We start from the raw sequence: 17,471 nt of genomic DNA on the forward strand, positions 1-17,471 counted from the left end.
TTGCTTACTCACTCACTCTCTCACTGGCACACTTACTCACTCTTAAACTCAGTTGCACAATCATTCACACACTCACTCTCACACTTAAACATTCACTATCACTCACATGCTTATTCACACTCACTCATTCACACACTCTCTCACTGGCAAACTCATTTGCAAACACTTGGAGAGTGAGAGCGCGAGTGAGAGCGCGAGTGAGAGCGCGAGTGAGAGCGCGAGTGAGAGCGCGAGTGAGAGTGAATTAGTGTGCTAGTGTGAACTGTTTGATCTGCAGGACACGGTCCGTTTTCTCACATGTTTGATGGGATGTTTATACCAGCCGTCCGACCCGAGATCAAATGGAAGGTAAGAACTAAATAACAATAAGAATAATAATCATAATTACTATAATAATAATCATAATTACTTTATTTATAATCATAATTACTTTAATAATAATCATAACACAGTTATACCACTAATTATAAGCACTAATTTACAGAGTGATTTAAATAATCTGATCTGTGTGTGCGTGTGTGCGCGTGCGTGTGCATGTGTGTGTGCGTGTCTGTGTGCGTGTCTGTGTGTGTGTGTGTGTGCGCGCGTGTGTGTGCCTGTGTGTGTGCGCGTGTCTGTCTGTCTGCGTGCGTGTGTGTGCGTGTGTGCGCGTGCGTGTGCATGTGTGTGTGCGTGTCTGTGTGCGTGTCTGTGTGTGTGTGTGCGTGCGCGCGTGTGTGTGCGTGTGTGCGTGCGCGCGTGTGTGTGCGTGTGTGTGTGTGTGTGCGCGCGCGTGCGTGCGTGTGTGCGTGCGTGCGTGTGTGTGTGTGTGTGTGTGTGTGTGCAGCATGAGAGTGCGTCTGTACAGATGTTTGATCACCTGGTTCAGGTGAATGGTCTGGAGTCGGTGATGGTGAGATACGGCCTGGTTCTGCCGGAGGATCTGATCTTCATTAAGGAGCAAATCGCCGGACCGCTGGAGAGCCTGACCTCGGGCAGCTCGGTACTGACCCGAGATTATCATCATTTAACCCCTGAATCACTGAATCATTTAACCCCTGAATCATTTAACCACTGAATCATTTAACCCCTGAATCACTGAATCATTTAACCACTGAATCATTTAACCACTGAATCATTTAACCACTGAATCATTTAACCCCTGAATCACTGAATCATTTAACCACTGAATCAATTAACCACTGAATCATTTAACCCCTGAATCACTGAATCGTTTAACCACTGAATCATTTAACCACTGAATCACTGACTAATTAACCCCTGAATCACTTAATCACCACTTCACCCTCAATTTATTCCCACCTCATCCCTAACTCTCCACCTGATTGGTCAGAATTGTAAGATATACAATTGTATAAAGTCTGTATATATATAATAAAGTCAGTACTAAACTTAATAAATCTAAATATCTGATTATAATCTGATTGAATTTTACTTCACTGTTAATCAGCAGCTTATCAGAACTGGGGGCAGAGTTTTGTTAACGCCTTTTTCCGCGTTTCCGTTATAGTGGCCATATAAAGGCAGAGCGGAGGAGAAGTCGTATCTGTACGAGATCGTAGCGAATAAAAAAAACGGAATCGATGTGGACAAGTGGGATTATTTCGCCAGGCAAGTCTGTCCTGCTGTTTTCATACTTTTATATTTCAGAAATAAAATGGGATTTATTTTAAATTAGAGAAGAATTAATTATTCAGAAACTCACAGATACAGTAATTCTTATTATTTATGATAAATTAAAACAGTAAAGGTACATTTCAGATCATTTGCAGCTCGTTAGGGCCGTTACTCGGAGACAGAGACACACACACTATATACACACACACACACACACACACACACACACACACTCGGATCCCCTCTCACTCTGCACGACCAAAAACACACCGTGAAGCTAAACTTCTGTCTGATCACGAAATTCTGTTGAATTCGACCAGATTGTGTTCACCTGACTTACAACAAAACTTTCATCCAATCAGAATCGTGGGATCTGATCAACTTTAAATTTAGTTTTATTGCTTTTTACAACAACACTGCTCTCTAGTGTCTGGGTTTAAACAGCTCTAAGTGAACCACGGCTAATTATACTCTTATAGGGTGTTTTATCATGTGATAAATGGTGAAATGATGAGATATTGTATCTCAGGGGTTCTGTGTTTTTAATGGTTTTTGTTTTGGTGATGAACAGAGACTGTTATCACCTCGGCATCCAGAACAACTTCGACTACCGCCGGTTCCTGAAGTTCGCCAGAGTCTGTGAGGTGAAAGGGCAGAAGCACATCTGCACCAGAGATAAGGTAAATATGACTTATTTTATAGATTAAAATAAAAATGTATCTTCAGTTTGATCCAGTTTGAGTTCCTAATACTCTATGCTGAGTTTTAGTCTTGTTTTTCATTTATCTGCTCAGTCATGTAGTTTTGAGCTGAGTACATCAGCAGCCGGAGTCAGAGAGAGAGAGAGAGAGTACAGTAGGTCATTGTGCTGCTTCTGCATCAGCAGCCGGAGTCTGAGAGAGAGAGTACAGTTGCTTGTGCTGCTTGTAAGTAATTTTCAGTAGTAAATGATCAAATGATCAGGATGTATCATCAGATATTAAGGAAACATGTTGAGTGAAAGAACTGGCAGCTCTTGTCAGCAGGGCTTCAGCAGTACGTTCCTATTTTAAGTGTGCACTCCGTCCCGGGTTTTGTCCTTTGTCTCCGCCTGCTGCTCTTCCCCAACACTAACTCCGCCCCCGAGGTTACAGCCCCCACACTACACTACAGCGATCGGTGCTGCAGCATGGAAGCTAGTAGAGCTGGTTCAGTTAAACCTCAGCTGCTACACAGCTTAAAAGGCAAGTTTATTATATAGCACATTTCAGACACAACGGTCATTCAAAGTGCTTTACAAACTAGAAAATACACAGACGTCAAATTAAAAAAACATTTACAAGAATAACAGTAAAAATAGAAATAAAAACTAAAATAAGAATAAAGTATAAAAAGCCTCAGCATGTCTCCAAAAACTCAGTGACTAAAGAAGGAAAATAACAAGAGTGAATTAATTGATAATCAATAATCTGTGCAGCTCTGATTACAGTTCTGATGACTGAACTGTTTTTACAGGAAGTGGGAAATTTATACGACATGTTTCATACGAGGAATTGCCTCCACCGCCGGGCGTACCAGCACAAAGTGGGAAACATCACCGAGGTCATGTGAGTACCGCCCACACAACACACACCCTTAAACAAAAACACACACCGTTATTTGTTGTGTACGGTGTGTGTGTGTGTGTACAGTGTGTGTGTGTGTGTGTGTGTGTACAGTGTGTGTGTTTTTTTTCACTCTGATTCTCCAGAATCTGAAACTAGTTTAGAATCAGCCGCTCGACTCTTTAGTCTTCAGTCTTCTGAAGTTCAGTCATGTGACTCCTTTACTTCCTGCTGCCGCATCAAATTCCGAACCCTGACTCTGTTCTACAAAACCAGAACCAGATCAGCTGCTTCATACCTGATGATCAGAACCAGATCAGCTGCTTCATACCTGATGATCAGAACCAGATCAGCTGCTTCATACCTGATGATCAGAACCAGATCAGCTGCTTCATACCTGATGATCAGAACCAGATCAGCTGCTTCATACCTGATGATCAGAACCAGATCAGCTGCTTCATACCTGATGATCAGAACCAGATCAGCTGCTTCATACCTGATGATCAGAACCAGATCTGGATCTGGAGAACCTCCATCCCTCAGAATCACCGACACAAAACAAACATCCCGACTCTTCTCTGAGCTGCAGAACAGAGCTTCCACTGAGAGTCGCTCGCCGTCTACAAACTCTGACTGAAGACTGAAGACTAAAGACTCTTCTTTTCACTTTTAATCTTAAATATAAAACTCTGAACATTATCAAGCTTTTGTTTCTCTTGATCTGAGTCTCAATAAACCAGATCTGAATATTTTACAGTAAACAGAGAAGCTCTGCTGTAGAAGAGCATCTGCTAAATACCGGAAATGATATTGTGTGTGTGTGTGTATTGTGTGTGTTGTGTGTGTATTGTGTGTGTTGTGTGTGTATTGTGTGTGTGTGTGTATTGTGTGTGTTGTGTGTGTATTGTGTGTGTTGTGTGTGTATTGTGTGTATTGTGTGTGTTGTGTGTGTATTGTGTGTGTTGTGTGTGTATTGTGTGTGTGTGTGTGTGTGTATTGTGTGTATTGTGTGTTGTGTGTGTATTGTGTGTGTGTGTGTGTGTATTGTGTGTGTGTATTGTGTGTGTGTGTTGTGTGTGTGTATTGTGTGTGTGTGTGTGTTGTGTGTGTATTGTGTGTGTGTGTGTGTGTGTATTGTGTGTGTTGTGTGTGTATTGTGTGTGTGTGTATTGTGTGTGTGTGTGTGTTGTGTGTGTTGTGTGTGTGTGTATTGTGTGTGTGTGTGTATTGTGTGTGTGTGTGTGTATTGTGTGTGTGTGTATTGTGTGTGTGTGTGTATTGTGTGTGTGTGTGTGTGTATTGTGTGTGTTGTGTGTGTTGTGTGTGTTGTGTGTGTATTGTGTGTGTGTGTGTATTGTGTGTGTGTGTGTATTGTGTGTGTGTGTGTGTGTTGTGTGTGTTGTGTGTGTATTGTGTGTGTGTGTGTATTGTGTGTGTGTGTGTATTGTGTGTGTGTGTGTGTGTATTGTGTGTGTTGTGTGTGTGTGTGTGTGTGTGTGTGTGTGTGTGTGTGTGTGTGTGTGTGTGTGTGTGTGTTACAGGATAACAGAAGCGTTGGTAAAAGCTGATCCGTACGTTTTGATTGGTGGATCTTCAGGGAAGATGTTCCGGATTTCTCAGGCGATCGAGGACATGGAGGCGTACACCAAACTCACTGGTATGCTAATTACTTTCACTCACTGGCCACTTTAATAGAAACACCTAACCTCGCTTTGATTTGATGACTGTGACTCCGCCCCCTTTAGATCACGTGTTTGAGCAGATCCTGTACTCGTCTGATCCGAACCTATCAGAGGCTCAGAGGATCCTGCAGAACATCGTCTGCCGGCGGCTCTATAAGTGTGTAGGTCAGACCACGCCCGAGTCCCACCTTAACGTTTCACAGGTGAGAAAATCCCAAGCCCCGCCCACACGCACAGAGGAGGCGGGGCTTCAGTGGAGATATTTAGTGTTGTAGTAATTGGTTACTGATTACTGAGTTAATTGTAAATGTAAATGTTTCTAAATGTATGTATTTTTAATGTTAAAAATAATTCACTGATCAGATTTTTAAATGTGATTTTATATCAATAAAATGATATATTATATATTCAGGTGCAGCAGCAGCGCCACTAATGAAAATAGTTAGAGATTCTATACATTTAAATCTAATCAGCAGTGAAGAGTGAAGAACACACACACACACACACACACTCTACACACACACACACACACACTACACACACTACACACTCTACACACACACTACACACTCCACACACACACACACACACTACACACTCTACACACACACTACACACTCCACACACACACACACACTACACACTCTACACACACACTACACACTCCACACACACACTACACACTAACTACACACCCTACACACACACACACACTAACTACACACCCTACACACACACACACACTACACACTACACACTCTACACACACACTAACTACACACCCTACACACACACACACACTACACACACACTAACTACACACCCTACACACACACACTACACACTCCACACACACACTACACACTACACACACACTACACACTCCATACACACACTACACACCCTACACACACACTAACTACACACCCTACACACACACTAACTACACACCCTACACACACACTAACTACACACCCTACACACACACACACACTAACTACACACCCTACACACACACACACTAACTACACACCCTACACACACACACACACTAACTACACACCCTACACACACCCTACACACACACACACACTAACTACACACCCTACACACACACACACTAACTACACACCCTACACACACACACACACTAACTACACACCCTACACACACACACACTAACTACACACCCTACACACACACACACTAACTACACACCCTACACACACACACACACACTAACTACACACACACACACTACACACACACACTCTACACACTCCACACACACTACACACTCTACACACACACTACACACTCTACACACTACACACTCTACACACTACACACTCCACACACACACTAACTACACACCCTACACACACACACACTAACTACACACCCTACACACACACACACTCTACACACACACACTCTACACACTCCACACACTCTACACACACACACTCTACACACACTCCACACACACACACACTAACTACACACCCTACACACACACACACACTAACTACACACACTACACACACACTCTACACACACTCCACACACACACACACTAACTACACACCCTACACACACACACACACTAACTACACACACACACACACTAACTACACACACACACACACTAACTACACACCCTACACACACACACACACTAACTACACACCCTACACACACACTACACACTCTACACACACACTACACACTCTACACACACACACACACTACACACTCCACACACTCTACACACACACTACACACTCTACACACACACTCCACACACACACTACACACTCTACACACACACACACACTAACTACACACTCTACACACACACACACACACTACACACACACACTACACACTCTACACACACACTACACACACACACTACACACTCTACACACACACTACACACTCTACATACTACACACTCCACACACACTACACACTCTACACACACTACACACTCTACACTCTACACACTCCACACACACACTACACACTCTACACACTACACACACACACTACACACACTACACACTCCACACACACTACACACTCTACACTACACACTCTACACACTCTACACACACACTCCACACACTCTACACACACACTACACACTCTACACACCCTAAACACACACACTAACTACACACACTACACACTCTACACACACTACACACTCCACACACACACTCTACACACACACTACACACTCTACACACACACACACTACACACTAACTACACACCCTACACACACACACACACTAACTACACACACTACACACACACTCTACACACCCTACACACACACACACACTAACTACACACCCTAAACACACACACACACTACACACCCTACACACACACACACTAACTACACACACACACACACTACAAACTAACTACACACCCTACACACACACTAACTACACACTCTACACACACACTACACACTCCACACACACACACACACACACTACACACTAACTACACACCCTACACACACACACACTAACTACACACACACTACACACACTACACACTAACTACACACCCTACACACACTAACTACACACACACACACACTACACACTAACTACACACTAACTACACACACACACACACACTATACACACACTAACTACACACACTAACTACACACACACTTACTACACACACACTACACACACACTAACTATACACACACTTACTACACACACACTACACACACACTAACTACACACACACTACACACACACTAATTACACACACACTAACTACACACACTACACGCACACCACACACACACTTACTACACACACTAACTACACACACACACTACACACTACACACACACTAACTATACACACACTAATTACACACACACTAACTACACACACTACACGCACACCACACACACACACACTAACTACACACACACTAACTACACACACTTACTACACACACACACTAACTACACACATACTACACACATACTAACTACACACACACTACACTCACACTAACTACATACACACACTACACACACACTTACTACACACACACACTAACTACACACATACTACACACACACTAACTACACACACTGCACACACACTTACTACACACACACTAACTACACACATACTAACTACACACACACACACTAACTACACACACTACACACACACACTACACACTCTACACACCCTACACACACACACTCTACACACCCTAAACACACACACTAACTACACACACTCTACACACACTACAGACTCCACACACACACACTACACACACTCTACACACACACTAAACACTAACTACACACCCTACACACACACACTAACTACACACACTCTACACACCCTACACACACACACTAACTACACACCCTAAACACACACACTAACTACACACACTACACACACACTACACACTCTACACACTACACACTAACTACACACCCTAAACACACACACTAACTACACACACTACACACACACTACACACTCTACACACTACACACTAACTACACACCCTACACACACACACTAACTACACACACTACACACACACACTACAAACTAACTACACACCCTACACACACACTAACTACACACTCTACACACACACTACACACTCCACACACACACACACACACACACACTACACACTAACTACACACTAACTACACACCCTACACACACTAACTACACACACACACACTACACACTAACTACACACACACTACACACTAACTACACACACACACTATACACACACTAACTACACACACACTAACCACACACACACTAACTACACACACACTTACTACACACTCACACTAACTACACACTACACACACACTAACTATACACACACTAACTACACACACTACACGCACACCACACGCACACCACACACACACACACACTAACTACACACACACTAACTACACACACTACACACACACTAACTACACACATACTACACACATACTAACTACACACACACTACACACACACACTAACTACACACACACACTACACTCACACTAACTACATACACACACACACACTAACTACATACACACACTACACACACTAACTACACACATACTACACACACACTAACTACACACACTGCACACACACTTACTACACACACATACTAACTACACACACACACACTACACTCACACTAACTACATACACACACTACACACACTAACTACACACACACACACTACACAAACACACTAACTACACACACACTACACACACTAACTACACACTAACTAGTTTTAGTGAATGGTCTAGTTTTAGTAAATGTTCTAGTTTTAGTAAACGTTTTAGTGAATGTTCTAGTTTTAGTGAATGTTCTAGTTTTAGTGAATGTTCTAGTTTTAGTAAATGTTCTAGTTTTAGTGAATGTTCTAGTTTTAGTAAATGTTCTAGTTTTAGTAAACGTTTTAGTGAATGTTCTAGTTTTAGTGAATGTTCTAGTTTTAGTGAATGTTCTAGTTTTAGTAAATGTTCTAGTTTTAGTGAATGTTCTAGTTTTAGTTAATGTTCTAGTTTTAGTAAATGTTCTAGTGTTAGTAAATGTTTTAGTGAATGTTCTAGTTTTAGTGAATGTTCTAGTTTTAGTGAATGTTCTAGTTTTAGTGAATGTTCTAGTTGTAGTGAATGTTCTAGTTGTAGTGAATGTTCTAGTTTTAGTGAATGTTCTAGTTTTAGTGAATGTTCTAGTTTTAGTGAATGTTCTAGTTTTAGTAAATGTTCTAGTTTTAGTGAATGTTCTAGTTTTAGTAAGTGTTCTAGTTTTAGTAAGTGTTCTAGTTTTAGTAACTGTTCTAGTTTTAGTAAATGTTCTAGTTTTAGTAAATGTTCTGGTTTTAGTAAATGTTCTAGTTTTAGTAAATGTTCTAGTTTTAGTGAATGTTCTAGTTTTAGTAAGTGTTCTAGTTTTAGTAAGTGTTCTAGTTTTAGTAAATGTTCTAGTTTTAGTAAATGTTCTAGTTTTAGTAAATGTTCTAGTTTTAGTAAATGTTCTAGTTTTAGTGAATGTTCTAGTTTTAGTAAATGTTCTAGTTTTAGTGAATGTTCTAGTTTTAGTGAATGTTCTAGTTTTAGTAAATGTTCTAGTTTTAGTGAATGTTCTAGTTTTAGTAAATGTTCTAGTTTTAGTGAATGTTCAAGTTTTAGTAAATGTTCTAGTTTTAGTAAATGTTCTAGTTTTAGTGAATGTTCTAGTTTTAGTGAATGTTCTAGTTTTAGTGAATGTTCTAGTTTTAGTAAATGTTCTGGTTTTAGTAAATGTTCTAGGTTTAGTGAATGTTCTAGGTTTAGTGAATGTTCTAGTTTTAGTGAATGTTCTAGTTTTAGTGAATGTTCTAGTTTTAGTAAATGTTCTAGTTTTAGTGAATGTTTTAGTGAATGTTCTAGTTTTAGTGAATGTTCTAGTTTTAGTGAATGTTCTAGTTTTAGTGAATGTTCTAGTTTTAGTGAATGTTCTAGTTTTAGTAAATGTTCTGGTTTTAGTAAATGTTCTAGGTTTAGTGAATGTTCTAGGTTTAGTGAATGTTCTAGTTTTAGTGAATGTTCTAGTTTTAGTAAATGTTCTAGTTTTAGTAAATGTTCTAGTTTTAGTAAACGTTTTAGTGAATGTTCTAGTTTTAGTGAATGTTCTAGTTTTTAGTAAATGTTCTATGTTTAGTGAATGTTCTAGTTTTAGTAAATGTTCTAGTTTTTAGTAAATGTTCTATGTTTAGTGAATGTTCTAGTTTTAGTAAATGTTCTAGTTTTAGTAAATGTTCTAGTTTTAGTAAATGTTCTAGTTTTAGTAAATGTTCTAGTTTTAGTAAACGTTTTAGTGAATGTTCTAGTTTTAGTGAATGTTCTAGTTTTAGTAAATGTTCTAGTTTTAGTAAACGTTTTAGTGAATGTTCTAGTTTTAGTGAATGTTCTAGTTTTAGTGAATGTTCTAGTTTTAGTGAATGTTCTAGTTTTAGTAAATGTTCTAGTTTTAGTGAATGTTCTAGTTTTAGTGAATGTTCTAGTTTTAGTAAGGACCCTGGCTGCAGCATTTTGAACTAGCTGAAGTTTATTTAAGTTACTGCCGGAACATCCAGACAGTAGCGCATTACAATAATCTAGCCTTGAGGTAATAAAGGCATGTACTAATTTTTCTGCGTCATGCAGTGATAGGGCATTTCTTAGCTTGGCAATATTACGGAGGTGTAGAAAAGCTGTTCTAGTAACATTAGATATGTGTTTATCGAATGCTAGATCTGAATCTATGATAACTCCAAGGTTTTTAGCTGCTGAACTCCTGTGTCGGAGGGCGTAATTGGCCGTGTGAATTGGGGAGAAAATTGGGATTAAAAATTGAAATAAAATAAAAAAAATAAAGATTAGTGATTAGGTTAGTGATACAATTTATTGATTAGATTTTGCGATTCGATTGATTTAGATGCAACTTTATCGATTTATTGCTTTTTCTATGGATGCAGGTAAATTGATTAGTTCATAAATAAATTGATTATAAATTATTAATGGAGTGATTGTGATTGGTTGTGCTGCAGGAGATGCTGCTGGCCTGGTCCGGTGAGATCGCCGCCTCTAAACCCAGAGGAACCGAAGTGGATCTGAAAGCTGAGGATTTTGTTATCAGTGTAAGAACTTTCAGATTAATCTCAGATTGATCTCAGATTAATCTCAGATTAATCCCAGTTTGTGTGAGTTTGGGTTAATGTGTAAAATAAAATAAATATGCTAATGAGGGTTTATGTTGCAGGTGATTTATATGGATTACGGAATGAAGGAGAAGAACCCGATTAATAACGTTCACTTTTACTGCAAGAACGACCCGAACAAAGCCATCCGAATCCGCAAGAACCAGGTACTACCTCACACAAGCTCCGCCCACTACCCCTCCAAACCCACACCCACTTATCAGCTCTCCCTCTCCAGACCACACCCACCTTTAAGCCCTCCCTCTGCAAACCACACCCACCTATCTAACCAGTTGGGTTATGCTGTCAGTGGCAGGTTGTGATGTTATGATTTTATATGGTAGCTGTGGCAGGTCATGAGGTTATCAGTGGCAGGTCTTGACGTGGTATAGAGTCAGTGGCAGGTGCTGAGGTTATCAGTGGCAGGTAGTGACGTAGTATAGAGTCAGTGGCAGGTCGTGAGGTGGTATAAAATTAGTGGCAGGTGATGAGGTTGTCAGTGTCAGGTTATGAGGTGGTATAGAGCCAATGGCAGGTGGTGAGGTCAGTGGCAGGAGGTAACGTGTTTGTGCCGGGTGTTCTGCAGGTCTCTAAGCTGCTGCCGGAGCGTTTTGCGGAGCAGCTGATCCGGGTTTACTGTAAGCAGACGGATGAAAAGAGTCTGGAAGCGGCGAAGAAGTATTTTGTTCAGTGGTGCATCACCAGGAACTTCTCCAAACCTCAGGTACCGCCCACTTCCTGCTCTCAGACACACTGGGCGGGACAGGGCTGCGTCTGAAATCGTGTTCTATATCACTACTTAGTGATTATTTATTATTTTGCTTCTAACCTTTTCCCATTTTATCCCCATTTTACACAGCCATTTATCCAACCCCCTCATTAGGACTCCCCCTATCACACGCCTTAGCAGACTAGCACACGCCTCCTCCGATACATGTGAAGTCAGACTCCGCCTCTTTTTGCTGATGTAGCATTGCCAAGTAGCATCACAGCGCTAACGCTCGGAGGAAAGCGCAGCGGCTTGGTTCTGATACATCAGCTCACAGACGCAGTCTTGTGCTGTTCCACATCACCCTAGGAGTGATGAGGGGAAAGAGAGAGCGCCATCTACTGTACTGTACCCACCCAGAGAGAGCAAGACCAACTGTGCTCTCTCGGGGCTCCGGCAGCTGATGGCAAGCTGCATGACCGGGATTTAATATGGTGATCTCCCAATTATAGTGGCAGCGTCTTAGACTGCTGAACCACTCGGAGCCTCACTACTTAGTGATTAGGGAGGAGTGCGCACTACTCGCCTGGTAAAACAGGACACACCCTCGCTCAACATCCCCCATCATGCCTCTGATCTCTCTCGTTACCAACGGCAACGAGTACTACAATTAATCACACACTAACACACACACTCACTAACACACATTAACACACACACACATACACACACACAAACTCACACACACACTCACTAGCACATATTAACACACACACACTCACTAACACACACACAAACTCACACACACACAAACTCACACATGCACACTCACACCCAAACTCACATACACACTTACAAACACGCATAATTACTAACACACACATATTAATACACACACAAACTCACACACACTTACAAACATACACACTACACACACACACAAACTCACACACGCTGGCGTCCCCGTGAGGTTGCTGTGTAAACAAGATTGTGTCCCCATGAAGACATGAATACAAGAGCACACACAAACTCACACACACACTTACAAACTCACACACACACACTCACTAACACACACACAAACACACACTACACAAACACACACTACACACACACAAACACACACACTAACACACACTACACAAACTCACGCACAAACTCACACACACACTTACACACACACTTACAAACACACACTACACACACAGTAATACACACACAAATACACACTACACACAAACACACACTACACACAAACACACACAAACACACAAACACACACAAACACACTACACACACACACACAAACACACTCACACTACAAAACACACAAACACACACAAACACACACAAACACACAAACACACACAAACACACTACACACACACACACAAACACAAACACACTCACACTACAAAACACACAAACACACACTACACACACTACACACAAACACACACTACACACGCTCTCACACCAGATTAAATAATAAAGTTTATTTCTGATATTAAACATATAGAGTTCAATAAAACGGCAGCATTTTTATTTATAGACTCGGCGGCGTCTCTATAAAGAGAAGCAGGTTTACCGACACTGATGATAAAATAATAATTATAATTTGTAATAATAATTTATTATTGTCATTATTATTAATGATATTATTATTATTGTTATTATTATGAATATGTGTCAAAAGTCATGGGACTGCAATGTATAAATAAATCAATAGGTCCTACCTCAGGGGACTAATTGCTGGGCTACACCCACAGCTGTGTAAGTTGTGAGGTGTTATCTTGTGAGGTTAAGTGAATGTTTTTTTTTTTTTTTCTTGTTTTCAGGATGGTGATGTCACAGCACCAGAACTCACCCCGTTAAAGCGCGACTGGCAGAGCGACGACGACGACAGCGACGACTGTGAGCGTCACCGAGCGAGCGGCAGCCGGGCGCCAGTCAACGGGGGACAGAGTGTAAAAACCAATCTGTTTAACGCTCAGAGAGACAAGCAGCGCTAAACCACAGCGCCCCCTACTGAGCCAGTCTGCATTCTGCGCCTCCACCACCGGAGGGCAGTAGTGCTGTTTATTACCAGTGTTAGAAAATGCTGCCTTTACCGTAAACACATCCCGAATCACACATTAAATACACCAGGATTAAATTCAACATTCAGTGTTAAATTAACTCTAAATGAGCTGATTTAACTGTATTTACTGTGTTTTTCTGTCTGTAGTGAACAGTCTGCAGGGTTTAATAACTGACCTCCGGCTGCAGCACATAGAGATTAAAATCCACCTTTTATTTTAAATACTTTAGCTTTTTATCTGAAATCTTTATTTATTTTCAGTTTCAGATTGTTGTGTGTTTAATTTGGGAATATTACCAATCTGATCATGTTTCTCATGGAGTAAATGTGTCGGTGCTGCAGTTATACATATCTTTATTTCATTTTCTTTTTTTTTTTATACAGTATTCACAGTGAATTCACTTTCTCTACAGACACACTTCTGCACAGTTTAATACAAAACTGCTGTTTATTTATTCAGTTTAACAGCTAAACAAACGCTAAAATATTAAATGTGCAAAATCTGTCATATGTTTAATTTTCTCTGTTAAATTCTGTAAATAAACAGAAATTGCATAAAATGTGCAGAATTTTTTAAAAGAAATTCTTATTTTACTCAAACAGAAAAACTCCAACCAGCCACTTCATTACAACCACCTTCTTATTTCTACACCTGTCATCCATCATGTTTTCAGCTCCACTGATCTTATATTTCACTCTGTATTTGTATAATATAATAATTCCGGACTGTGTTTGTGTTTCTCTGTATATTTTATTATTTTCCTCCTGATTTTCACCAGTTCTTCAAAACTCAGAACCCACAGCATAGAAAACCACCACAGAGTTACAGCTGTATTATTATTATTATTATTATTATTATTATTATTATTATTATTATTATTATTTGGGTGGGAGGTTATTCTCAGCACTGCAGAGTTTAGGTTTGGACTGGGTTTAGGACTGCGTTTAGGACTGGGTTTAGGACTGGGTTTAGGACTGGGTTTGGACTGTGTTTAGGACTGGGTTAAGGACTGTGTTAGGACAGGGTTAAGGACTGGGTTTAGGACTGGGTTTGGACTGTGTTAAGACTGGGTTTAGGACTGGGTTTAGGACTGGGTTAAGGACTGTTAAGACTGGGTTTAGGACTGGGTTTGGACTGGGTTTAGGACTGGGTTTAGGACTGGGTTAAGGACTGTGTTAAGACAGGGTTAAGGACTGGGTTAAGACTGGGTTTAGGACTGGGTTTAGGACTGGGTTAAGGACTGGGTTTAGGACTGGGTTTAGGACTGGGTTAAGGGCTGGGTTAAGGACTGGGTTTGGACAGGGTTAAGGACGGTTTAGGACTGGGTTTAGGACTGGGTATAGGACTGGGTTTAGGACTGGGTTAAGGACTGGGTTAAGGACTGGGTTTAGGACTGGGTTTAGGACTGGGTTTAGGACTGGGTTAAGGACTGGGTTTAGGACTGGGTTTAGGACTGGGTTAAGGGCTGGGTTAAGGACTGGGTTTGGACAGGGTTAAGGACGGTTTAGGACTGGGTTTAGGACTGGGTTAAGGACTGGGTTAAGGACTGGGTTTAGGACTGGGTATAGGACTGGGTTTAGGACTGGGTTAAGGACTGGGTATAGGACTGGGTTTGGACAGGGTTAAGGGCTGGGTTAAGGACTGGGTTTGGACAGGGTTAAGGACTGGGTTAAGGACTGGGTTAAGGACTGGGTTTGGACAGGGTTAAGGACGGTTTAGGACTGGGTTAAGGACTGGGTTAAGGACTGGGTATAGGACTGGGTTTGGACAGGGTTAAGGACTGGGTTAAGGACTGGGTTAAGGACTGGGTTTGGACAGGGTTAAGGACTGGATTTAGATCGAGCGAGCGTCACACTGAGCTCTCTCTCACTCCATCTTACTTTTCACACCAAGATTTTTCTGATAATTGCATGAATTTCTGTCAATGTTTTTATTGTGTTCATTTTGTAATTGTTAAAGAACATCATTATTTGGCAGAAATTAGCTTCTGTATTTTATCTCTATATTATTTTAATTGTTTATGTGAGTGTTTATAATTCTATACTCCTGTTTGAGTTTTTCTTTATTTTATTCTGTTGCTTTATTGTTGTTTTTTCTGTCTGTTACTGCAGGGATGAGCGATTGTATCAGAATCATATAATTACTGAGGGAAACCTGCCAAAATAAAAGCCCTGTCCCTCTGCTGCTGTTGGTTTCGAGAGTTTGCACTGTTTTGTAGGTTACAGGAAGTGGTTTGCAGTGTTTATTTATTTTGTTGATGTTGGTGGTGATTATTAATGCGGTGGATTATGAATAAAGCAGACTTTGGCTACCATTTTTGATTCTTGTTTTTTTTATTAATGAGAAAATACATGTTGATATAAATCACTGCAATTATATATATATACAGTGGTGTGAAAAAGTGATTGTTTTCCTGATTTTCTGCATGTTTATCACACTGAAATCTTTCAGAACATCAAAGCAATTAAAATATTAGTCAACACAGGTAAACGCATAATGCTATTTTACAGCAACAACTGCAACCAAGCGTTTGCAATAACTTGCAATGAGTCTTTTACAGCTCTGTGGAGAAATTTTCAGCTTGAGGTTCCGTTTATCACAGCAAGTCTTCAAGGCCCTGAAGCAGCAAAACAGCCCCAGACCATCACACTAGCACCACCATGTTTTACTGTTGGTATAATGTTCCTTTTTCTGGAATGCAGTGTTTCTTTTACGCCAGATGTACTGAGGGACACACACCTTCCAAAGAGTTCAACTTTTGTCTCATCTGTCCACAGAATGTTTTCCTAAAAGTCTTAGGACTTGGATAATGTTGAGACGAGCTTTAATGTTCTTTTTGCTCAGCGGTGGTTTTCGTCTAGGAACTCTGCCATTGGGCCATTTTTGCCCAGTCTTTTTCTGATGGTGGAGGCATGAACTCTGACCTTAACTGAGGCAAGTGAGGCCTGCAGTTCTTTGGATGTTGTTGTGGGGTCTTTTGTGAACTCTTTGATGAGTCGTCGCTGTGCTCTTGTGGTAATTT

At 40.8% G+C, this 17,471-nt stretch overlaps 1 protein-coding gene across 3 annotated transcripts in view; it reads left to right on the forward strand.

Annotated features, from left to right (window-relative positions):
- The window catches only part of samhd1 (SAM domain and HD domain 1), a 25,283-nt gene extending 8,520 nt beyond the window's left edge, over window positions 1–16,763 (forward strand). The window contains exons 6-16 of one of the 3 annotated variants that reach the window (XM_049486387.1): window positions 278–348; window positions 827–982; window positions 1,511–1,611; window positions 2,189–2,297; window positions 3,112–3,203; window positions 4,742–4,857; window positions 4,946–5,085; window positions 11,510–11,599; window positions 11,722–11,826; window positions 12,246–12,383; window positions 14,207–16,763. In XM_049486387.1, the coding sequence (XP_049342344.1) occupies window positions 278–348; window positions 827–982; window positions 1,511–1,611; window positions 2,189–2,297; window positions 3,112–3,203; window positions 4,742–4,857; window positions 4,946–5,085; window positions 11,510–11,599; window positions 11,722–11,826; window positions 12,246–12,383; window positions 14,207–14,380 (1,292 nt within the window). In that variant the 3' untranslated portion in view covers window positions 14,381–16,763. The remainder of the gene's footprint in view (window positions 1–277; window positions 349–826; window positions 983–1,510; window positions 1,612–2,188; window positions 2,298–3,111; window positions 3,204–4,741; window positions 4,858–4,945; window positions 5,086–11,509; window positions 11,600–11,721; window positions 11,827–12,245; window positions 12,384–14,206) is intronic. The other 2 variants (XM_049486388.1, XM_049486389.1) reach the window with 2 other exon arrangements.
- The last annotated feature ends 708 nt before the right edge of the window (window positions 16,764–17,471 follow it).

This window comes from Astyanax mexicanus, chromosome 13 (genome assembly GCF_023375975.1).
Source record: "Astyanax mexicanus isolate ESR-SI-001 chromosome 13, AstMex3_surface, whole genome shotgun sequence".
Classification (NCBI taxonomy): Eukaryota; Metazoa; Chordata; class Actinopteri; order Characiformes; family Acestrorhamphidae; genus Astyanax; species Astyanax mexicanus.